At 37.5% G+C, this 21,648-nt stretch overlaps 1 protein-coding gene across 3 annotated transcripts in view; it reads left to right on the top strand.

Moving 5' to 3' along the window:
• Positions 1-21,648, top strand: part of LOC149167888 (ARM repeat superfamily protein) — a 295,116-nt gene that overhangs the window by 110,357 nt on the left and 163,111 nt on the right. For all 3 annotated transcript variants that reach the window (XM_089433231.1, XM_089433232.1, XM_089433230.1), the window contains one exon: positions 17,724-17,875. In XM_089433231.1, coding sequence (XP_089289357.1) covers positions 17,724-17,875 — 152 coding nt within the window. The remainder of the gene's footprint in view (positions 1-17,723; positions 17,876-21,648) is intronic.

The raw sequence follows: 21,648 nt of genomic DNA, 5'->3' as shown, positions 1-21,648 counted from the left end.
CCTCTATTTATTGAGGTGTGTTGAGCTCTAACTTAAGGGGCTCCATTAAGGTATGTGCTTCCTGGCTCAAAGAAGCTTAGAACCACATTGTTGACGAATGCAAAAAAAGAGGTGGAAAAAATGCTTGAGCCTATTAAATCAGCGTGTCCAACATTTGGGGTTAGCATTGTTTCTGATGGATGGGCAGATCCAGCACGACACCCACTCATCAACTTCATGGCGTCTTCCTTGAATGGTCCAGTTTTTTTGAAATCAGTGGATGCACTTGGACAATACAAGGATGCACAATATATGGGTGAGTTGTTTGTTAAAGTTATTGAAGATGTAGGTGTTGATTCTTGTGTACAAATCATTACAGATAATGCACCTGTTTGCAAGGTTGCTGGCATGATTGTGGAAGCTAAATATCCACAAGTGTTTTGGACACCTTGCATTGTCCATTCATTGAACTTAGCACTTAAATCTATTGCTTCTGATGTTCTTTGGATTGGAAGCATTATTCAGGATGCACGGCATATCCGCAACTTTGTACAAAATCATACAAATGTCCTCACTATCTACAAGGAGTACACCAATCTATCATTGTTGAAGATTGTGGATACACAGTTTGCCTCTTCATTCATCATGTTGAAGAGTTTGAGGGAGGTCAAGTCCGTTTTTGGGGCTTGTAATGTTCCAAAAAGGAAATAATAGTGATAAACAAAGTAAAATACCATACAACACCGAAATATTTAAACAACAATCAAACACCCACAATTTACACCGAAACTGCACCAAAAGTTAACCATTTTATTATATATGAAGAAGAGTACAATGCATGAAATGTGTGCACCTGGGCTTGCCAAAGCAAGTTAAACAACCCCAAATGAGAAAAATGCTACCCGAATGCAGAGGAAAGGCTTCTCCTCAATGTTTTGCGTTGGCCCTGGAAATTCTGCAATGGTTGGCTGAAAGAAACCCCTGTTTGAGCCTCCAAAGTGCTCAGAAAATTTCGTCAAATTAATATGGAGCTCTTCACCAAACACCTAGGAAAACCCAGAAAGGGTTTGGCCTATCTCCAAGCCAAAGTCGAACCCACAAAATGGCGCAAATTCCTCAGCTAATTAGTAATTCGCCCTGCTATAAGAATTAAGATTTTAGGTCTGAATATTGCTAGAAAAATTCTATAAAATTAGCCATAGACTCCTCTCAATAAACCCACAAAAACCCAAAAAGGGTTTTGGCTGAATCCACCAATCTTTGGTGACCCCCAATAAGTGCAAATTGCCCAATTTGGCCAAAGAACGCCCCACAAAACTAATACTGCTGAATTAAGGCCAAATTCACCACTGTAAATCTCTCCCAACTTTGGCTAAATTCTCCCTTTGAGGAATACCTCCAATCTCCAACCTTTACTCTCCTCAACCTCTATTCCTCCAACCCCTTTGCACTACCAGAAATGTCAAATTTCAGCCCCAAGAATTCTCTCAACTCGGCCTTGCTAATCACCATAAAGTCTCCGGTTAAATTAGGTGAAAACCCTTGCAAATCCTTTGGTGTTCTATTCTTCGTAATTGATCTCTCCACAAGCAATTTGAACCAATTCTGCACCTTGGAAGAAAAACGTACCAGCTGAAATAACTTGCAAATATGCCCAATGGAAACTCTGAATTGAGCTCCCCAAATTGCCTCACTAGGGAGACACTGGAAGTTCTCCAAAATGAGGGTGGAATTCCCGCTCAGAAATTCCTTGTGTTGAACAACACTGTTGTCTTGGCTAAGCTGCTCAAGAGAACTAATGTTGAATTTAAAATGATCAAAGATACCAAATGGAGGCCTCCAAGCTCTATTTATAATTGCTAGTCCTCTCCCTTGGTGGTCCCTACTTTGTCGCCATTCTTCATTAAAAATAATAATTTCCACTTTTCTCCCACAAAATAATATCACCAAAAATTGGCAAAACTCCTCAGTGAATTTTACACTCACAGAAATTGGGAACATTACAAGGCCATGGTTATTTCAGAGTTTTGGTCTTTTTGGAGAAAGACAGATCAAGCAGCCCCTAAAGGAGTGAAGGACACAGTGTTAGATGATGCTTGGTGGGAGAGGGTAGATCTACTTATTCAGATCATGGACCCTACTTTGCTTCAATTTGCAGATACAGACCAACCCATCGTCAGAGAGGTTTATGAGGGATGGGATTCCATGATTGAGTCTGTGAGGAGCATTATTTTACAGAGTGAGTGTCCCGAGTATGAGACATCATCAGAGGCCTTCTTCACCACCATACAGGATATTCTTGTCAGCATATGGGACAAGAATTGCACACCTTTACATTGTTTGGCTACTCATTGAACCCAAAATACTACAACCATGAGTGGCTGAATGGTGGACCTTCTCGCTGATTCCCTCACATGGATGGTGAAATCTCATAGGGGAGGAAAGATGCATTTAGGCGGGTTTTTCAAGATAGAGCCCTTGATGAGGTGGAAGATGCCTTTGCAGAGTTTTCCATTGGCATTGGTCGATTTGCAGGATATGATCTGAGATTCCGAATAGCAAGCCCCCCTCTACAGTAGTTAGCGATGAGGCTCTGTTACACTAAAAAATGTCACCTTGACTACTTACAGTTAGTATGGCTCCAATCAACAAGTCATACTACCCTCTTAGGCAAGTCTCATGCCTCTGTTATCCATCTCAAACTCAAAGAAGAGAGAAAGTCTTGTAAAAATCATGTTTATCTCTGGGGTCGCAGGTTCTCTCTAGCCTTACCTGCGGGGACGCTGACCATGTTCACAAAATATGCGTCCATGGACGCTCTGTATGTTAAGGGACAGGTGCGTCCCTCTGTAAAAGGCAAAATGCGCGAGTTTTATCTTGAAAAAGTTACTTGTGGTTACTTCTAGAACTTTCTAGAGGTCGGTTTGATGAAATGGATGCGCCTCCAGTTGGTTCATGTATCTCTATTAAGGGGGAACTTATCCCATCAATAAGGGAGCTATCCCACCCATAGAGGGGGATGATCCCATTGATAGTGGACCTGAATAACCTCTTTACAGCACTATAAATGAAGGCATTGAGCCAGAAGGAGGGGAGGTTGGAGCTATACATTTTCTTTGGGTAAATGCTGCAGGATTTAGGTCTTCCATTAGAGCCTTTGTGAGGAGAGATTGTCTTCACTTGATTCTACTTGGGAGAGGGTGAGCTTTGTCAAAGTAGAGGAAAACCCTTGATGGACCCTGGGAGGAACTTGCACAACACCAAGGCCAGGTTGTAAGAGTTTCTTTGTTTCGTTATTAATACAAACTGGTTTATTTTTCTCAATAGCTTGTGTTAATGAGTTATTTCATGTGTTCCTTGGTCTGCATGTTGAATATATGTTTTATTATATGAAATGCAAGTGCTTGGTAATTGTTTGATTGTTTGTGGTTGCAGGAATTGACTTGAAGGAGGAGCTCATCTGGATCGTCAAGAACGGACTTCAACAACAGCGTTTTGGAATAAGGTAAGCCTAAACACTTGTAGTTTTCATGTTGTAAAAGGTGTATTTAGAGAAAGATCACTCCATTTTGTCTTGTTTGTCATTAGAATGTCTTAGACTTCTAGGAAGGTCAGTCGTGTCCGCACCCTTGACAGATTCCGTGTGACAGGCTCCTCTCTCAGGTGACTTCATCCTCTTGTTGTGTGAGGAATTGGAGCACATATGGAAATTTGTATAGTGTCATGAAGATCAGGCTTGAGCAGTCCACGACAGAGACAATGGCGTATTTACACACCAACCTTTGTCTTATTTACAGGCAGAGGGATGAGTGGTTGAAGGGAGAGACAAAGATGTGGGATGTCTTTCCTGATGATATCGGTCTGGACAACAATGTTGAGTTGGCGTTGGCTAACTTGGATCTCAATGATCCAGTGCTAGAGCCTATCACATTTGATGATGGTGATACTGTAGAGGGGTCATTCTCCACACCAATAGATGCAGAGATGACTTTGGATACAGGGGAGGAGGATGCAACAGAGGAGAGTAGTGGTGACCATGATGATGAGTACAATGATGCTGATTTTGATGAGGAGGATTGATGACTCATGAGCTACCTACTGCCTTGAGGCTTGTATACTTGTAGTTGTGTTGTATTTGCTATTTCTATTTGCCATTGGCATTGCACTACTTATGTAACACATTTTGATTTTGATGACTTAATGAAAAAACTACAATATCTTACTATCTTGTCTTTCTCCTATTGGATCATTGATGAATTGAATATATATTATGATTTATCATTTATGTCACAATTGTATTTGTATGCATAATGTTACTTTGTAAAACTTACGTCTAAATGAAGGTCTATGTTTGAATCAATGAATTTGTATCATGAATGAGAATTTTCCTAAGAAATATCTAATTTTTAATATATATATATATATATATATATATATATATGTATATTTTTTAATAAAATAATATATAACGTATCTGAACGTGTCCTGTTCCGGGGGGTCAACGTGTCTGTATCCGACACTCGAATCTTCATGTCCATTGTGTTCCGTGCCCCCGTGTCAGGTGACTGAGGTTTCTTCTAATCTCCTCCTACACCAAGTCAGACCAAAGTGTCTCCCAAGATGGGAGCTTGTCTCTTCCATTAACTGAATCTTGATTGTGGCAAGACTTCAGAAGACCAAGGAGTGCTAAGCTCTCAAGCTTAGATGGTGGCACAATCTCTCCTACTCCTCTAAGTTCATCTTTGACCTGAGTGAATTTGGATAGGTACTGAACAATGGTTTCATTTTTCTGCATTCGAATGTTGTTGAGCTTATCTTTCAATGCTAATTTTCTGGCATCACTATTGCTTTCGAATAACTCTGTGAGGGTTTTACACGTTGTATAAGCAGGGTGCTTGCCATGCAAACTCGAAACCACATGGTGTCTGACTCTCTCCAGGGTAATCATCCTGGCTTTTGCAGTATCTTTCTTCCACTGAGTTAGCTACTGTGCATTTGATGGTTTTGGTTTTGGAATATCAATTTGTGTGTACTCCAATACTCCATTGTCATCTAGTGTAAAGGCCCTAAATTCAGGGTTTAACAAATTCATGTTGACAAAATAACAGTGTATGAAATTTTGATACAGAATTTATCAATTGTTTTATTGAGTACCAACCTGTCTGCTCTGCTGCGACTCTTGCTCCTGTTGCGTTACCAAAACGACCAAAACTTCCTTGCCAAACTGAGCACAGATTTAGTACCCAGCTCCAAAGTATTTCAATTTCGAGGTACTCTAGCCCCCGTGCCCAAAACTTCAAGAACAATTGAACTCATAATGCCTTCTATTAGATCAATAACATTGTGAGAATTTCCTAATGTCTCTTTGTCAATTTTCCAAAAATTCCTCCTTACACTTCCTCAAAAGACCAACCCCCTATCTAAGTTGTACCCGTCCTCCTTATATCTCTCCGAATCACTGTCTTACTTCCTTTTCACTGTCTTAGTGTTCTGTTACGTGTAACTTAGCATGTTCTTCAATCCTTTTAACCTTATGTTATAAGATTCAATTGAGTAGGTTATTCACCTTTAGAGGATATGCTTAGTCGACAAGTTCAATACTTTGGCTTTATTAAAAGGTTATAGTTTGTACAACGTTTATGTCCTATGTTCTTTTAATTTTATTTATCATATTTCCTTAAATTTCCTTATATTGTAATTAATACAAGGTATATAATGTCATTATTATACTTAATAATTAACAATAATTAATATAATATTATGCTAAAGTTCTTATTTGATTAATATAATTCATAATATTATAGTTACTTTCTATTTTATATAACACTTTGTATTTACTTTTATTTTGGATAATATGTTGATGGTGGTTTACATAATAAGTAACCCATCTTAATATATACATTATATTCTGTTGAGCTTGGTATTTACTCAATGTTTCAGTGATTCATTTATTGGACTTTTCATAATTAGTTAACACGTATACTAGTGTAGTGCATATGATGCATGCATATGTAGCTATCATATGCATGCTTCGTATGCATGCTAATATTCACATTCTATTTGTAATTGTAGATGGGTCGTTACATACACCCCCCTTCAGGGAACTTCATCTTGAAGTTATGGTTTATATAGAATGTCAGTAATTATCTAATGATTAATATAATTACGTAAGAATTGCGTTTTATTGTGAGGGTACTTAAAATTTGTGTTCTAAACATTTATAATTTTACAAATATAATAGTCATGCCCTGCCCTAGGCGGGTTCACAAGCTATTCTCAAATCATCATATCCTTCCTAATCTCTTCCTCTCCCATCCTATCCGTCCTCTACTGGAGTATGCCATGGCGTCAGTTATACTGATCTAACCATTCATAAACCCTAAGGGTTACAACATTGACTATATCAACCTGATTTCCCAGTAGGCATCTGACAATCATCATCACACGTATAGGGGAGCGTGACTTGAACAGTCCTCCCATGACTCCAGGTTTTGGAAAATAAACAGTAGGCAATACCTCCACCCCTCCTAGTAGGACTAGCGTCAACACATTATCATGAAATCTCATTGAGCTTCAATTGTTCTTGAAGTTTTGTCATCACGTGGTCGGTTTGGTAACGATGTTATATGCAATGTAAACATTTGTCCACACATTATAACACATGCATCAATATATTCAAAATAAATTGTATTTTAAATAGCATTTCCTGTGTATTTCACATATGTTAGTATCTATGATATTGATCTTTGCGTTCATATAACGCACTTGGCCATGTCCAGTCCATGTATTGTAAGTTAACTTTCATATTAAAATGTAGTCGTTCTTTTATTTCCATCTCATCATTCATGTTGATATGTAAAATAATGTTATATACATGATATCCATAATAGAATTCATAATTTAGATTTCATAGCAAGGTTAATCAATTACTAAATTTCATATTGGTATCCATAATTCAACAATGTTAATTTAAAATAACGTATTTCATATTGGTATCCACGTACTAGTAGAATTAAGCAAATGGCATATATCATATTCCAGTAACATAAAAAATTCATTATTTTACATGTGATCATCTCAAAATAGTTGTAAGTATTTGATTTAAAGTAAAGTAAATATATACAAAATAAGGTTTTACATTCGTCAAAATCAATACAAGTTGCGATATCTTCGACATATGGTTTCTGTATCTTCCGAGGTAGCTGATTCAGGGTTATACTTGTCCCACTAGACCTTAACTTGGTCTACTAGACGGTTCCCGAGTTGTCGAACACTACGTTCTAGTATACGTAATGGTTGGACTGAAATGGTTCCCTCGTCCTATATCTATAGTCCCTTCCATTGAAGGTTATGAGATTTATCAGCGATGTAATGTCTTAATACAGATACATGAAATACAATATGAACTTTATGCAAGTGGGGTGACAGTGCAAGACGATAGGCGACAGGTCCAACTTTTTCCAGGACATTCAATGGCCCAATAAATCAAGGTGACAACTTCATCCCTTTGCTGAATCAGATAGTGCTTTTATTTGGTCTAATGCGGACGAAAACCTAATTTCTTACTTCATAATTCCTATCAGTGCTATGCGTATCCGCATAACTCTTTTGTCTATCTTGTGCTTCTTTCAACCGTTGGATAATTTGTTTCACTTGTTCTTTCATCTCTTGAATTAATTTCGGTCCTACTATTACTCGGTCTTCTAACTTGTCCCTATTTAACAATGTTCTGCAAGGTGTGTCGTACAATGCTTCAAATGGAGGCATCCCGATTGAACTGTAGTAACTATTATTGTATGCAAATTCAAGTAAGGGTAAGTACTTTTCCCAGTGTGTTTGTTGGTCCATAACATACATCCTTAGCATATCTTCTAGTACTTGGTTCACCCTTTTATTTGTCCATTAGACTCAGGATGATAAGCTGTACTTAAATTTAATTGAGTTCCTAAGGATGACTGCATAGAAGTCTAGAATCTTGAAGTAAATCATGAATATCTATCTGATATGATCTTCTTAGGTATCCCATGAAATCTGATAATTTCATTTATGAATACTCGAGCTACGTCAGCAACTTCGTAAGTATCTCTTATGGAAATGAAATGGGTGCTTTTCGTTAATTTATCCACCACAACCAGAATGACATTATGCCTTTGTGGAGTAAGAGGTAGCCTGATGATAAAATCCATAGAAATTATCTCCCATTTGGTCATAGGAATGTTGTGAGGTTGAAGGAGATCTGCTGGATGACAATGATCAACTTTCACTTGCTGACATTCGAGACATTTTGCAACGAATTGAACAATATCGTGTTTCATTCCTGACAAAAGAAGAGTTTCTTTGTAACAATGCACATTTTCTTTATGTCAGGATGTGCACAATACAACGCTCTATGAGATTCCTTAAGGATGGTGTCCCGGAGATCTCCATTATCATGAATGTATATTCTTCTATGAAATCGCCAAATTCCATCATCTTCTAGTTCATAGCCTTCAAACTTAGGTTCTTTTGGCTTTTTACTATCAAGGCCGGATCTCACTTTTAAATACCAACTATCTCTCAAGAGATGTTCTAGTACTCACTTCCTCAAATCTACCTTGATAGGTATGAGGGAAAAGATCCTTGGCCTTCTACTTAGAGCATCTGCCACTACATTTTCTTTCCCTTTTATGTAGGAAATTCCAAAGTCATACTCACTGAGGAATTCACTTCATCGTCTTTGTCTAGCATTCAAGTCTCTTTGAGTAAACAAATATTGTAGACTTTGGTGGTCGCTTTTGAGCATAAAGCTTCTCCATACTAGATAGTGTCTCTATATCTTTAAAGCTAGCATTGCTGTGGCTAACTCTAAATCGTGCGTGGGGTAGAGTTCTTCATGAGGCTTTAATTTCTTTGAGGCATATGCTATTACACTTTTATCTTGCATTAATACTGCACTTAATCCTTGATTGGATGCATCAGTACATACAGTAAAGTCATTGTCCATATCAAGTACTCTCAAGATTGGTGCACTGGTCAACAATCTTTTAAGTTCAGAGAATGCTCTATGACATGTTGAAGGAAATGTAACTAGGTTCGGTCTTCATGAATGTAATTTTGATATTTGTATTTATTCAAGAAAATAAATATTATTTTTATAATATATGTCAATGAGTTTCTTGCTCATTGAAATAGGTCAAGCACATGATTAAGTGCTATAGGTAAGTCAAATAGTCAAAAGAAAATGTTGAAGACCTTAAAGGCATGTTACACTATTGTATTAGAGGCAAAAGGAATACCTCCAAGCAAAGTCAAAGTCATTTCCTTGGAATGAAAGCCTTCAAGCAACAAAATGGTAAAGAAATAATCAAGTCGGCCTCAAGTCGGCTCAAAAGAAGGAGACAAACGCCTATATAAGGAGCCATTAGACCTCTTCAACCTAGAAGTGAATTATCTCTGAAATCTGTGAGATAAAGGACGAGAGAAGGGTAACAAAAGGACAGTCTAAGGGTCTCCATGTGCAACAAAGAAGAAAGGAAAGAAGAGCGAAGTTCTGGACTGTTTCTAGGGCTAGCAACAGTCACATGTGCGAGGAAAAGGAGGAATGTATGCAAGTATAACAGCAGTAACATTTCAGTCAAGTATCCATCTTTGTTTGGGCTATAGCTCAGGCCTATAAGGCCTCTCACTCAAGCGAAGGAGTCCTTCCCTCAAGCGAAGATAAAAGGAGCCTAAACTACAAGCTAACCTATCACACGTGCGAGAATTTAGGGCTGTTGTACAGTCATATCAGTTTGCATATATATCTCAAGAAGTATTTCTTTGGAGCAAGAAAAGGGTGTCTCCATAAGCAAAGGACATCACCAAGAATTAAGGAACATCTCATCTAGAAGCTCACATAAGCAAGATCTATCACTAGTTGTCGAAGGAAGTAGGAGGACGAAGTGCCGGGGAACGAAGTGCAGGAAGAAGGAGGACGAAGTGCCAGAAAAACAAAGAGCTGGAATAAGGAAGGAGTTGACTTGTGCTTGGACGATATTCTTAGGGTCTAGGGTTTGGCATTGATCAATAGAAGCTTCAATAAGAGAAATTCACTAAAGGGTTTTCCTCTCAAGAGAAGAGCGGTTTTGGCCTTGACGGAGAGCCAATATCTTCTGTTCTTGTTCTTATGTTTTGGTAGCAGTTTGATGAAGCACACACACATGCATTAATAATAAGAAGAAGAAGATTAAGCTAACAAGAAAAGGTAAAAAGGCTCCACAAATTGTTATCAAGTAACAAAGAATCACACTACACCTAATTTTACCTAGATTCTTCAACATGACATTCTTCAGTCCATTCATATCTAAGTCCTTTACGCTTGAGAGTTGTGATAGGCTTTGCCATTTTGGAGAATCCTTCTACAAACGTTCGATAGTAGCCAGTTAAATCCATAAAGCTTCGTACTTCATGTGCATTTTTCGGTATTGGCTATTCCATGATTGCCTTTACCTTCTCAGGATCTACTGAGATCCCTTCACCAGATATAATATGACCCAAGTAATGAATATTTTTCTGAAAGAAAGAACACTTGGATAACTTTCCATATAATTGGTGTTCCCTAAAGCAAGAGAATACTATTCGTAAATGTTCTTCATGCTCTTTCTCATTCTTGGAGTATATGAGAATATCATCTAAGAAGATTTTGTACAAATTGATTGAGATATTTGCGGAAAACGTTGTTCATAATGTTCATGAATACTACTGGTGCATTGGTGAACCCAAATGGTACCACAATGAACTCATAATGTCCGAAGCGTGTTCGGAATGCAATCTTATAAATATCGCTTTCCTTAATCCTTAGTTGATGATAGCCTGATCGTAGATCGATTTTTGAAAAAATAGAAGCTCCTTTCATTTGGTCGAAGAGGTCATCAATTTGAGGCATTGGATACCGATTCTTTATTGTGGCTCGATTTAACTCTCGGTAGTCTATGCATAGCCGTAAGGAACCATCCTTCTTCTTGACAAAAATTACTGGAGCACCCCGAGGTGAAATACTGGGTCGAATGTGTCCTATATTCATTAGTTCCTTCAAATGAATTTGTAATTCTTGAAGTTCTGGAGCTGTCATTCTGTAAGGTGTTTTAGAGATTGGTTCTATACTAGGTTTCAATTCTATTGTGAGATCCAGCTCTCTTTCAGGAGGTAATCTTGGTAGTTCCTTTGGAAAAACATCCGGAAATTCAGATAACACAGATATTGTTCTAAGGACGATCCTTTCTCTTTGCTTACTTCTTGAGCTGTGTATACCTAATAGCCTTTTCTTAAACAACGCTTCATTTGCATTGCTGACATGAAGCGTAATGATACTTTTCTCTTAATAAGTTAATACCTTGGATTTGGATTGTCTCCCCTTCATCATTTATACGAAGAATTGTTTTCTTGTAACAATCCACCCATGCTTGATGAGCTTCTAACCAGTCCATCCCTATGATGAGGTCATAAGTTCCTAGGGCCGTGAGATAAACTTTTAACTTAGTCGAACAGATCCCTAGATCAACTTTACATTCCTCAATACTTAAATCCACAGCTTGGAGTTCTCCTGAAGCCATTTCCACCTGTCTGAAATCATTTTTCTTGCGGGCTGCCAATCCACATATATTTAAATCATATGATGAAATGAAACTATCAGTGGCACCAATATCAAATAAGATTTTGAGTTTTTTGCCATTAATAATACCCGAGGATTCCATTATAGTGGACTGATGTGTTGCCTGGTTGTTGTTGACTACAACATGGATTCTATGATTGCCTTGGGTATTTGACGATGGCTCTTTTCTTGTTCTATGCATTATATTTGACGAAGCTTCCGGACAATCACGTTGAAAATGTGGTCCTCCACAACCCCAACAATTAACCTGGGGTGGTTCCCTTGAGTCAAATTGTGAGTTTCTAGGCAAGGAGATCCGTCCTCTTGTGCCACTCCCTCTCGTGTTTCTTCCTCTATTAGCAGTTCCTCTAGATTTCCATGGACTTGTGTTTGATGATCCAACAAATATAGTATTAACTTCCATGGGAGTTCTTTCTCCTACTCCTCTTTTGGTAAATCTATTACCATAAGGAGGTGGTCTCAAGCTACTACCCCTAAAGAAGTTTTTGGGAGTCTTTCCTGGAAATCCAGGCTGTAGGGGTTCTATTGGCATGACATCCCTTTTTATCCCCAGATGCTCCTCTTTATAACGTCTACATTCAACTGCCTCGGCTATTGATGATGGCTTCCACATCCTAACCATGGCTCTGATTCGAGGATTTAATCCATATACGAAGCGCTCAGCTTGATGTTCGTTAGTATCTAGATAATGAAAACATTTAATTTAGGACTAGAAAATACTAGGCAAATATTATAAAGTAATACTATGGTCTATAAAGATCCATGCATTTTGATAAGTATTATCACATTAGGATAGAACACCATGAATTAGGACAAGGAGGTGATGATACCACCCTCCTTGACCTCGTTACTAATAAGATCTGCCTGCAAGTAATAATAGCAAAAAAAACTATACTCGTTTGTGAGCTTGAATTTGCAAAATTATGTATGTTAAATCTAAAAGTATACCTGAGGTTTTCATAATTTTATTATGTATCCAGGAAACGCTACGATGGTAAGCACATATCAACGACGACGATGTGATCGGGTAGCATTGCCGTCACTTACGCCACCATCATCGTCATCACCATCGCCAAGGCCATCATCAATGCCATTCGCTTTAACACTTGAGTTAACCGTTATAATGCGCTCATTGGAAGCCATATTGGAAACATTACCACCAATAGCTAATACCAAAGAAGAACAACCTCAACTTGAAGAAAGAAATCCAGTAGAACCCAAAGGTTCTGATTATAGACAATCAAAGGAAGATATTTCTAGGGAGTTGCAGAAAATTAAATTCCCAGAATTTTCAGGAGGACGAGCTAGAGAATGTGCTGAAGCATGGTTAGAAGGAACGAACAAATGTTTTGCGCTAAGAGAGTACTCTTTTATTTCCAACGCGAAAATTTCCATATTTCAGTTAAGGGAAAGTGCCTTGATTTGGTGGGGGAATCTAGAAAAACAATTACACCTCACAACGGATAATGTTCCCTGGGAGTTGTTCGAGGAAAGATTCCGTGCCAAGTACTTACTTCCATGTTTTCAAGAGCAACAAGGCGGGGCCTTTCATATGCTAGTCCAAGGTAGAAAAACAGTGGAGGAATATGAGATAAGGTTTATGGAGCTTGTGTTTCTATTTGTTCATCAGTCTCAGGATGATAAGCTGTACTTAAATTTATTTGAGTTCCTAAAGCTGATTGTATACAAGTCCAGAATCAAATAAATATATATACTGATGAAAATCTTGTTATACCACTACCATAAAATAACTAATGTATTATTCCAATATACTAATACAAAATAATTTAATTAAATAAAATAAATTATATATATAAAAACTAAAGACTCAAAATTTAATTATTAAAGTTAAAAGTTAAATGAGAACTATGCTCTTATAAAAGAATTAATTTTAAATAAATAAAAAATCAAACATTAAAGGAAAAATAAAATAATATTAATTAAACCCCAATAAAAGGGATTACATAAATTAATAAATGGTGAATGCCAAATTGAAACATGACTGTCCACCTTGAACCACTATGAGTAGCCATGCAAAGGGATAGGGGGCAAGAATCCCCACCTCACAGCCACAACGGTGGAGGTTGAATAAACAGTGGCTCTCAGCAATAAAAGGGAGGGAGTGCGACAGAGAAGGGGCTAAGAGGTTGGCCTGGAGAACGCAATACAGGAAGGAAGAATTTACAGTGAAGAACGAACTATAGTTAGATCAACCTTAATTGTCCTTGAAGCTTTTGGGCACGGGGGCCAAATTACTTCAAATTTCAAGTATTTTGGAGCTGGGCACCAAGATTTTGCCTAGTTTGGCAGGGAGGTGTTGGTATTTTGTTAACAAGAGTGAATTTGGAGCATCTACAGGCGGAATTGACCTCAACAACAAAAATTATTTCCAGGTATTCTTCTACAAAATTTAAAATTCTAAACCCAATTAGTGTTTGCTTAAGAATTTCACAGTTCGGGTATTACATCCAGCACAACTTCCATTTTGCCTTTCCAAGCTATGAAATTCATAGTGCCCTCCAATGCATACTCAAGTTTCAATCCATAGAAAGACATTGTCCCTGCACTAAAGAAAATTCTTGCACCACAAATCTGCTTTTCGAAATTTTTCTGAGAGAAGATCTGGAACCTGGTTTCTATGTAGTTTTCAATAGCTTTGATAACATGCAGAAATAAGTCGAAATTTGCAGCTGCTAATGAAATCACATTGAAATCAAAAGACACAAATTTCTTCTTCTAAATTCAGTGGAAGGGAAAACTGACAATAGAAATGCATGCAATCATTCAATCATAATGAACACGTTTCTTTCACTGGGGAACCCAACTGGGAAAAACCCCTCCTCTGTTTGTATTATATCAGATGAGAAAAATGATCTATTACAATGACAACTTCAATCCTTGAAGCTCAATCTGCACTGCAATATTGATCTCGTCTTGAGTCTGCTCTGGAAAATACAGAGCCTGCAATCGCTCTGCCTGTAATCACATTCCTGCACTTGCGTTCTTGCATTCACATTTATTTCCTTGCGCAATTTTGAGGAATTAGCTCATCTGTTACATGCAAACACTGAACACTCACTAGTATACAATAATGATGTACAATTATGTCTTTTCCCTCTACTCAACTAGGCAAATCAAATTGCATGCATGACTAGGGATATTTTTAGTAAATTTACTAGTTAACTGAGAGAACAATGAGTTAACAACGGTTACAACTACCCAACTGAACTTCTACTAAGTCTATTCATGACTAGAGCTCAGATAGCTAAGTTTAACTAATAATAATTCCACTAGATTGTTATATTTTAGGAATCAACCCTTGCACAGCTCTACTTCTTGCCCACAAACTCGAATTGAATGACTTAACTAAGTGACTTGGCCATGTCACTCCTGCTAATTGCAACTCAAGTCATCCTGTTGAAGTGGAAATTCGAATTTCTCCATTTGACTAAGGCACAAGTCAAATGAAGCCTTTTCTTGCTACAATTTAACAACTTGTTGTTGAAGTTTCGTTACTTAACAAGTTATTTACAATGTAAATACTGAAAATAAACACTATTGCATGCTCAACATATTACAGATCATCAACTGAAGGAAAGAGAAACAATCACACCAAATGACACCGTTATTTTTGGACCAATGTCCCCGGAAAAAACCAATGCGGGAAAACTAGTGCAGCTATCTGAGGGTTTTCTTATTAAGCAATTTAAGAGTACAATCTGGGTGCCAAATCCAACTTACCCAACAGAGAATTTCCTTGGCAGTAGTACCTCTCAGTCTGAGACAAATGTCCCGGCTAAACCTCGGATAATCCTTCCGGCAGCTCCAGCTCCAATCTGCCCCAGAAACCCTAGCGTCTGCCTTTCTGGATTGCGTCAGCCTCTCTTTGCCCAGCGCTGGCCCTGCATCACCCTGAATGGGCCTGCGTCATCCTTAGGAGGCCCTGCGTCAGCCTTCTGGTCCCCTGCGTCAGCAACGCTGGCCTCTCTGAAGCACTGCATGAGCCCTGGCTGCTACTGTGTCACTCCCTCTGGCGCCTCTGCTGCTTTCCCGACACTATCTTTGCCTCTCTGTCTCTCTGTACTCAATGCTCCTCAGCTACAACTCCGATCACTGATTCTATCTCTCTTAGCAAACCTCGCTCTAGAGAATAGAATGACTGATCATCTGGTGTAATCTCCAACTGACCCTCAAGCCCCCTCTTATACTTTTCTTGTTGACATATCAACGGCCGAGATTAAGTCCCTAATCAACGGCTAAGATTAAATCTGGCTTGATCCATGTCTTTTGGACCATTTTAACACAATTTTATATTAATCCACATTAATGTTTTAATTTCCTTAAGTTTAGACTTAGGGACTCTATTAAAATATTAATTATTTTAATATATCTCACACTGTTTAAAATCTGCCCAAACCCTTTATGGGTATTGGAGATCTCATGTGCCCCATCCTCTCCACCAAAGTTCGTGGCTAGAGCACATCCGATGCTACCCCAACACTTGTATATATATAAATATATATATTTAAAAGTTTATTGCTAATTGGGATTGTGATTGAGGAATCATCTCATTAAGAGTTGTTGTACCGGTAATTGATTATAGGGCTCACCCTTATAGCATTGTTTTAGAGTGGTACCTTTAAGGTCCCCTCGAAGTAAGTTCCTTCATCATTTAACAAGAAGTTAAGGTTTATTTGTGGCATGTGCATCAACTGTATTTGTCTTAACTATACATAAATTGCTGTCTTGTCCTGACCTCTTGATACCATTGGCTCAATCTTGTATAGGCACTGTTGCCTTGTCCTCTGTCACCCCTTCATTTTCACTATATTACAAGAAAAAAACATTGTTTTGCTAAGCTATCTCATTATATCACCTTGAACCTCCTTGTCATAGCTTTAGCAATCCTAGTTATGGATAACCCCCTTGTGTTGGAGAAGAGCCAACTTAAAGTGGGAGAGGGTGCTATCGAGGTGACAATAGGTAATCCCTCTGGGTTTCCCTTGGGTTTCATTTACAGATTGGGACTTTTTTCACTTCGATGTGAGTTGAAGAGGTAAAAATGTGTACAATCTGTCTCTACTTGTGCATGTCAAAGGAGGCTAGAGCCTCATCAATAAATAGGCTTATGGTTTACCTGAAGACCCTGAAAGGATGGAATTGTAATAATCGCTAAAGTGGTTAATCATAAATGAAGCAGTCTCAAAGGTCCAATAAACCCCTCTAATTGTGTTTACATTAAATATTTGCATATAAGAGTTCCTAGATCGACTTATTTGCACAAATCATCATTAAGCATATGATCAAGGAACCATGTTGTGCCTTGATATTTTTTTATTAGTAAGTTGGTACGTTATTGTTCAAAAAGATTATACTACAAATGAATGTGTCCACCAATGGCATTCCGTATGTATGAAATTGATTGAGCTTCTTTTTTGTTTTTTGAAACTGCTTCCTTCAAGCTGTAAAGAATTGCAGTTGGCCTGAATATGTCATGTACCATAAGTGTCCTGTAGATGATCCTGAAAGGGAAAACCATTATTAATAAGCATATTATGTATGAAATGAAGTTGTGTTTTACTTATTGGTACTAAGTTACTAACAACTGGGGCTGTAACAAATCATATCATTGGATGATGCAAGGATGTTTGGGTTCACTCAACTATCAACTTGCACAATTGGATTAATTGTGAGTCATTGACAACGAAATTTCTATATTTTTTACATTTTCCCTCTTTTTTCATATTCTAGGGGACTCTGTGTCTTGTGCCATTCTATAGCTGTCCCTGAAATTTGCTCCCTGTAGCCCTTGAACCTTTGCGAAACAGAAGGGTTTACCATTTTGTACTGTATAAATGTAATTCTAGAATAGCAATAGCTCTGTAGTCATGTTGTTTTGTATAGCATAACACTTTAACTGAGTCATTGTATTTTAATTTACTCAGTTTTTTGAGAGATGGAATGAAAGAGGATATATTATCATATCTTACTATCAGATTTATTTATTTTTAAGTTTTCGTTTTTTTCTTTCTGATTGTTTAAAGTAAGAAAAGTATAGATTACCTTCTATTTCTGTTATTTCAAAATCTTAAACTTTAGAATTTATGTTTTTCAGAGCGCTGAGCTTCTACTAGCAATGGTAGAGAGTCATAAAGAGGAAACATCAACTCTTCTTCCATCTCTGATGCATTTAGGACTACCTGAGGTGTTGACAGACCTTTTGACTTGTGAGATTACAGCGATATCTGAAGGGGCACCTCCTCATGGGTATGAAAAATCAACTTAATGCATGTGATATATTTCTTTGCAATTAAATTGTAAGTGGAAAGGGACATGATTCACAGTTGTCATGTAATCTACACACACATGTATGTATATATAGTAACAATAATAATGGTAGGAGTAGTAATAAACTATAATTAATGACGTGACATGTGACCTAACTAAGGGACATGATCATTCAACCAATGTGACTAGTAAATGTTTATATATACCATCATGGAGGTCACTGTAAATCAATCTGTAATCTCTCATATTATATATTCAATATGATATTTTAATATAAATTTATTCTTTTGTGTTATCTTATTTATTTTGGATATTCAGGTTATTAACAAAGTTATTTATGTTATATTCAGGAAGTGAACTTTGTTCTAGTGTTGATAATATTGCTGATTTTCCAACAATCTGTCGAAAAGTTGCGATTTTGCCGGCCAGCTGATTTTTTGGCCCGAAAAATCAGGATAGTTTCATGAAACAAAACATCGCGATGTTTGTGAAAAAATCCTGATTTTTCAGCAAAAAATTGCGCCATGACCTAAAAAATTGCTGAGCCGGTGGAACTCATAAGGCTTTAAGTGATTTTGGGTTTCTTTTTTCATTTATGTTTCTGGGCTGTTGAAGAAGGAAGGAGAAGGGCTTGTGGTCATCATCACTCATTGTGGAGATACCATTATCATCACCATCAAGGATTTTTTAGTGGATCAAGGTTTCAATTTCATTTGCCAACCAGTTTTGAGTCTTCCATTCATAGGTATGTATTTAAATCCCACCATCTTAATACTATTTTTCAGAGATTTATGCATGCATGCTTGCCTACATTTGTTTTTTTTTTTTGTCATTTAGCCATGATTTTCATGCCCCATAAAGCAGTATTTTTTTTTTTAAATGGGATAGCAAGCTTGATATAATTTTTTTGTTCACTCTCTTACTGTCATTTCTCATTGCTAATAATCTAATCTAGAGGCCTGATTTTTTAAACCATTAGCCTGTGTTTTTTTCTTGTGGGTGTTTAATGTTATTTTCCTGTGTTTTTGATGCCTTAGACTTGAATTTTGAAGCTGTCTATTTCCATAACAAATATGCCAAAGGCTTTGGACCTATTTTGGTAGTATGGGGAACCTAAAGAATGGACAAACTGACAACGATTGAATTGGAAATTTTGTGGGCAGCATATGATGGGAGGGATTGGCAGGTTGAAATACCATTTCGCTAAAATCCTTGGGCATGATTTTGGGATTTGTTTTCAAGTTTACCCAAAAGTTATAAGAGTTGCACACGACTCAATTCTTGTAAAAGGTAGAAAGAAATACGAGGCAGCTGGAAACAAGGCTGAATGTGTAGTCAGAAATTTAGGGCTATCTACTACTGAGGGTAGCGGGATGTGTTCCATGGATTCAACTTCTTAGAGGTCTGTTACTCACCAAAATGGGTAATCCCGTAGGAGAAAACTTTTGTCCTATTTTGGACAACCAACCAGTGAGTAGCCCTACACATTAGCTTGAAGATGACGATATGCCAGCTCCACCATCTGCACTAGCCACTACACCTCTCACCATTTGGCATTCCTCTTGGATGAGGGTGGGCTACCACTCAACATGTACTTTGACCATTTTACAATTGGGTGCTTTTACTTAATGTTTTGAGCATTTAGTATGGATAAAGGGGTGATCTGGATGATTGACCGATCTTGATTGTAAACACGTTCTCTCACCTTTCTAGGGGGGTTAACTTTTATCCCTAGTCCATTGGGACCTCCCTTAAGGCCTTAGGGTTATGGTAGGGGCACTACTTGGAAAAGCTAATTAGAATGTTCATTCTCCTTTACACTATACTCAACACTTTCCATGTCACATTATAAACTCTTGATACTATCTCCACTCTTTGAGTCCAACTTGTCATTGGTTCTTAGGGATTTGGCACTCTCTTATCCACATTCTTGAGAAGGGCTGAAAACATTGCCCTAAAGGTTTGTTGCCTCAAAATCTAGTAGGTCTTGTAGAGGGGTACCCTGCAAGGCAAGCGCTAGATTAGGTGACAAAAATGAGGTGTGGCCCATTGTCACCATAGCCACTTACTCCCCACTGTTTATAGACTTTCACCAATGGAAGGCTTCCCGTTTTAGAGGTCACCTACGAAAGATATGCTAGGTTCAAGGATTAAGGTGACAAGAGAGGCTTATAGAAGATGGCTCTTCTCAAGTGCAAGGCTCAATGAAGGAAATAAAGACAACTCACATCCTCTAGTAAGACTCAATTAGGGCACAATTGACCTAGGGCTTGAGATATAACAAGCCAAAAGGGATACCCTAGGATCAATAAACTAAGAAAAGGTTTCCAATCAATGAGTATTAGCAAGAAAATGGTCTAAGAAATCTTCAATAAGTCATCAAGTCAAAGCTTACACAAACAAGGGTTTTTCGAGGGAAAATCTATTAATTTTTCAATGTTCTATGCTATAACAATCACTTTAACAATTTCTTCTTTTAGTAGCAATCACTTTTCCAATTTCAATTTCAATCACCTAATAATGGTAAACAATTGTAGATAGAGCAATAAACAATCTGCACAATAGAAGACAACCAAGATCAATGAGACATAGAAATTTAGGTCAAAGACCAGGGAAAAACCCCACAAGGGGGAAACCAGATTCTTCTTCTATTAGATGTTCATCAAGTTTTCAACAAAGGCACTGTTATGAATATAATTCATAACAAGTAAAATAAATAAAATAAATGTAAATAGTAAATAATCAAATATTGATTAGGTTAAATAGTCATTAAGTTAAGTGAAAAGGTATGTCTAAAAGACATGCCTAGTCACAAAAGGACACCTGCTTAGGTATATATATGCGGGTCCTCATTGTAACAATCATCACTTATACATTTTTATATATAATAAATTATTATTATTAAATACCTCTTGTGTATTTTTACATTAAGTCAACAAGCTATCAATTTTTACGCTTCAGTGGTATCAGAGCCATGGCGCACAATATAATGATGCGAGTCTTTGAACATTGTTCGCCGCACAATGTGCCATTACACTCACGTCCTGATTTCGTTGAGCATTTTAGTAAAATTCAAGAAGCATTTCAGCGTTTAGAAAAATCATTTGCAGAAGTTAAAGAATGTCGAAAGGAAATCGATAATAAGTACACTGATTTAGACAATAATTCCGCTGGAACTGATATAGATCAAGAAGATTGTAATCTTGAAAATCAGATGTTGAAAGTAAAGGAGAAGGAGTAGATATTGAGCCTGTTAGAGAACTAAGTGATCAAGGTGATGATCACCATGTAACTCGTTCAACAGTGGATATGCATGATGTTTTTGGTTATTCTGGCAAGGAAGAACAACCCAAATATGCTTCTCAGCATAGTCCAGAGCAAAGTGCTGGTAGGGCTACTTTAGAGGAGGGAGGAAGTGAACAAAGGGGATTACATCCGGAAGATATAATACATGATGAAGTGGATCAGTATGAATTAGAAGAAGAGCAATTGTATGAGCAAAGGAAAAAGGAGAAACTAATAGGCCCTCCCTTAGAGTTGGAGTTTCCATTACACCCACCTCCAGGTCAGCCAAAACCAATGGATATTCCAGATGAAGAGAAAGAGTACAAAAAGTTGTATACCGTTCCAGATGAAAGTGGCATTCCTTGGGGGAATTTACATTTTAGGTTTTTATCTCCTTGTAAGAGGGAGATGGGGATGTATAACCATAATAGTTCTTATGGTGAAATCTCATTGAAAATTTATTCCAT

The sequence above is a fragment of the Pinus tabuliformis genome, chromosome 5_1 (genome assembly GCF_031772625.1).
Source record: "Pinus tabuliformis cultivar Carrire ecotype Pingquan chromosome 5_1, CPIR1, whole genome shotgun sequence".
Lineage (NCBI taxonomy): Eukaryota > Viridiplantae > Streptophyta > Pinopsida > Pinales > Pinaceae > Pinus > Pinus tabuliformis.
The sequence above is the reverse complement of the archived record's forward strand: the minus strand, read 5'-3'. Positions and strand labels throughout refer to the sequence as shown.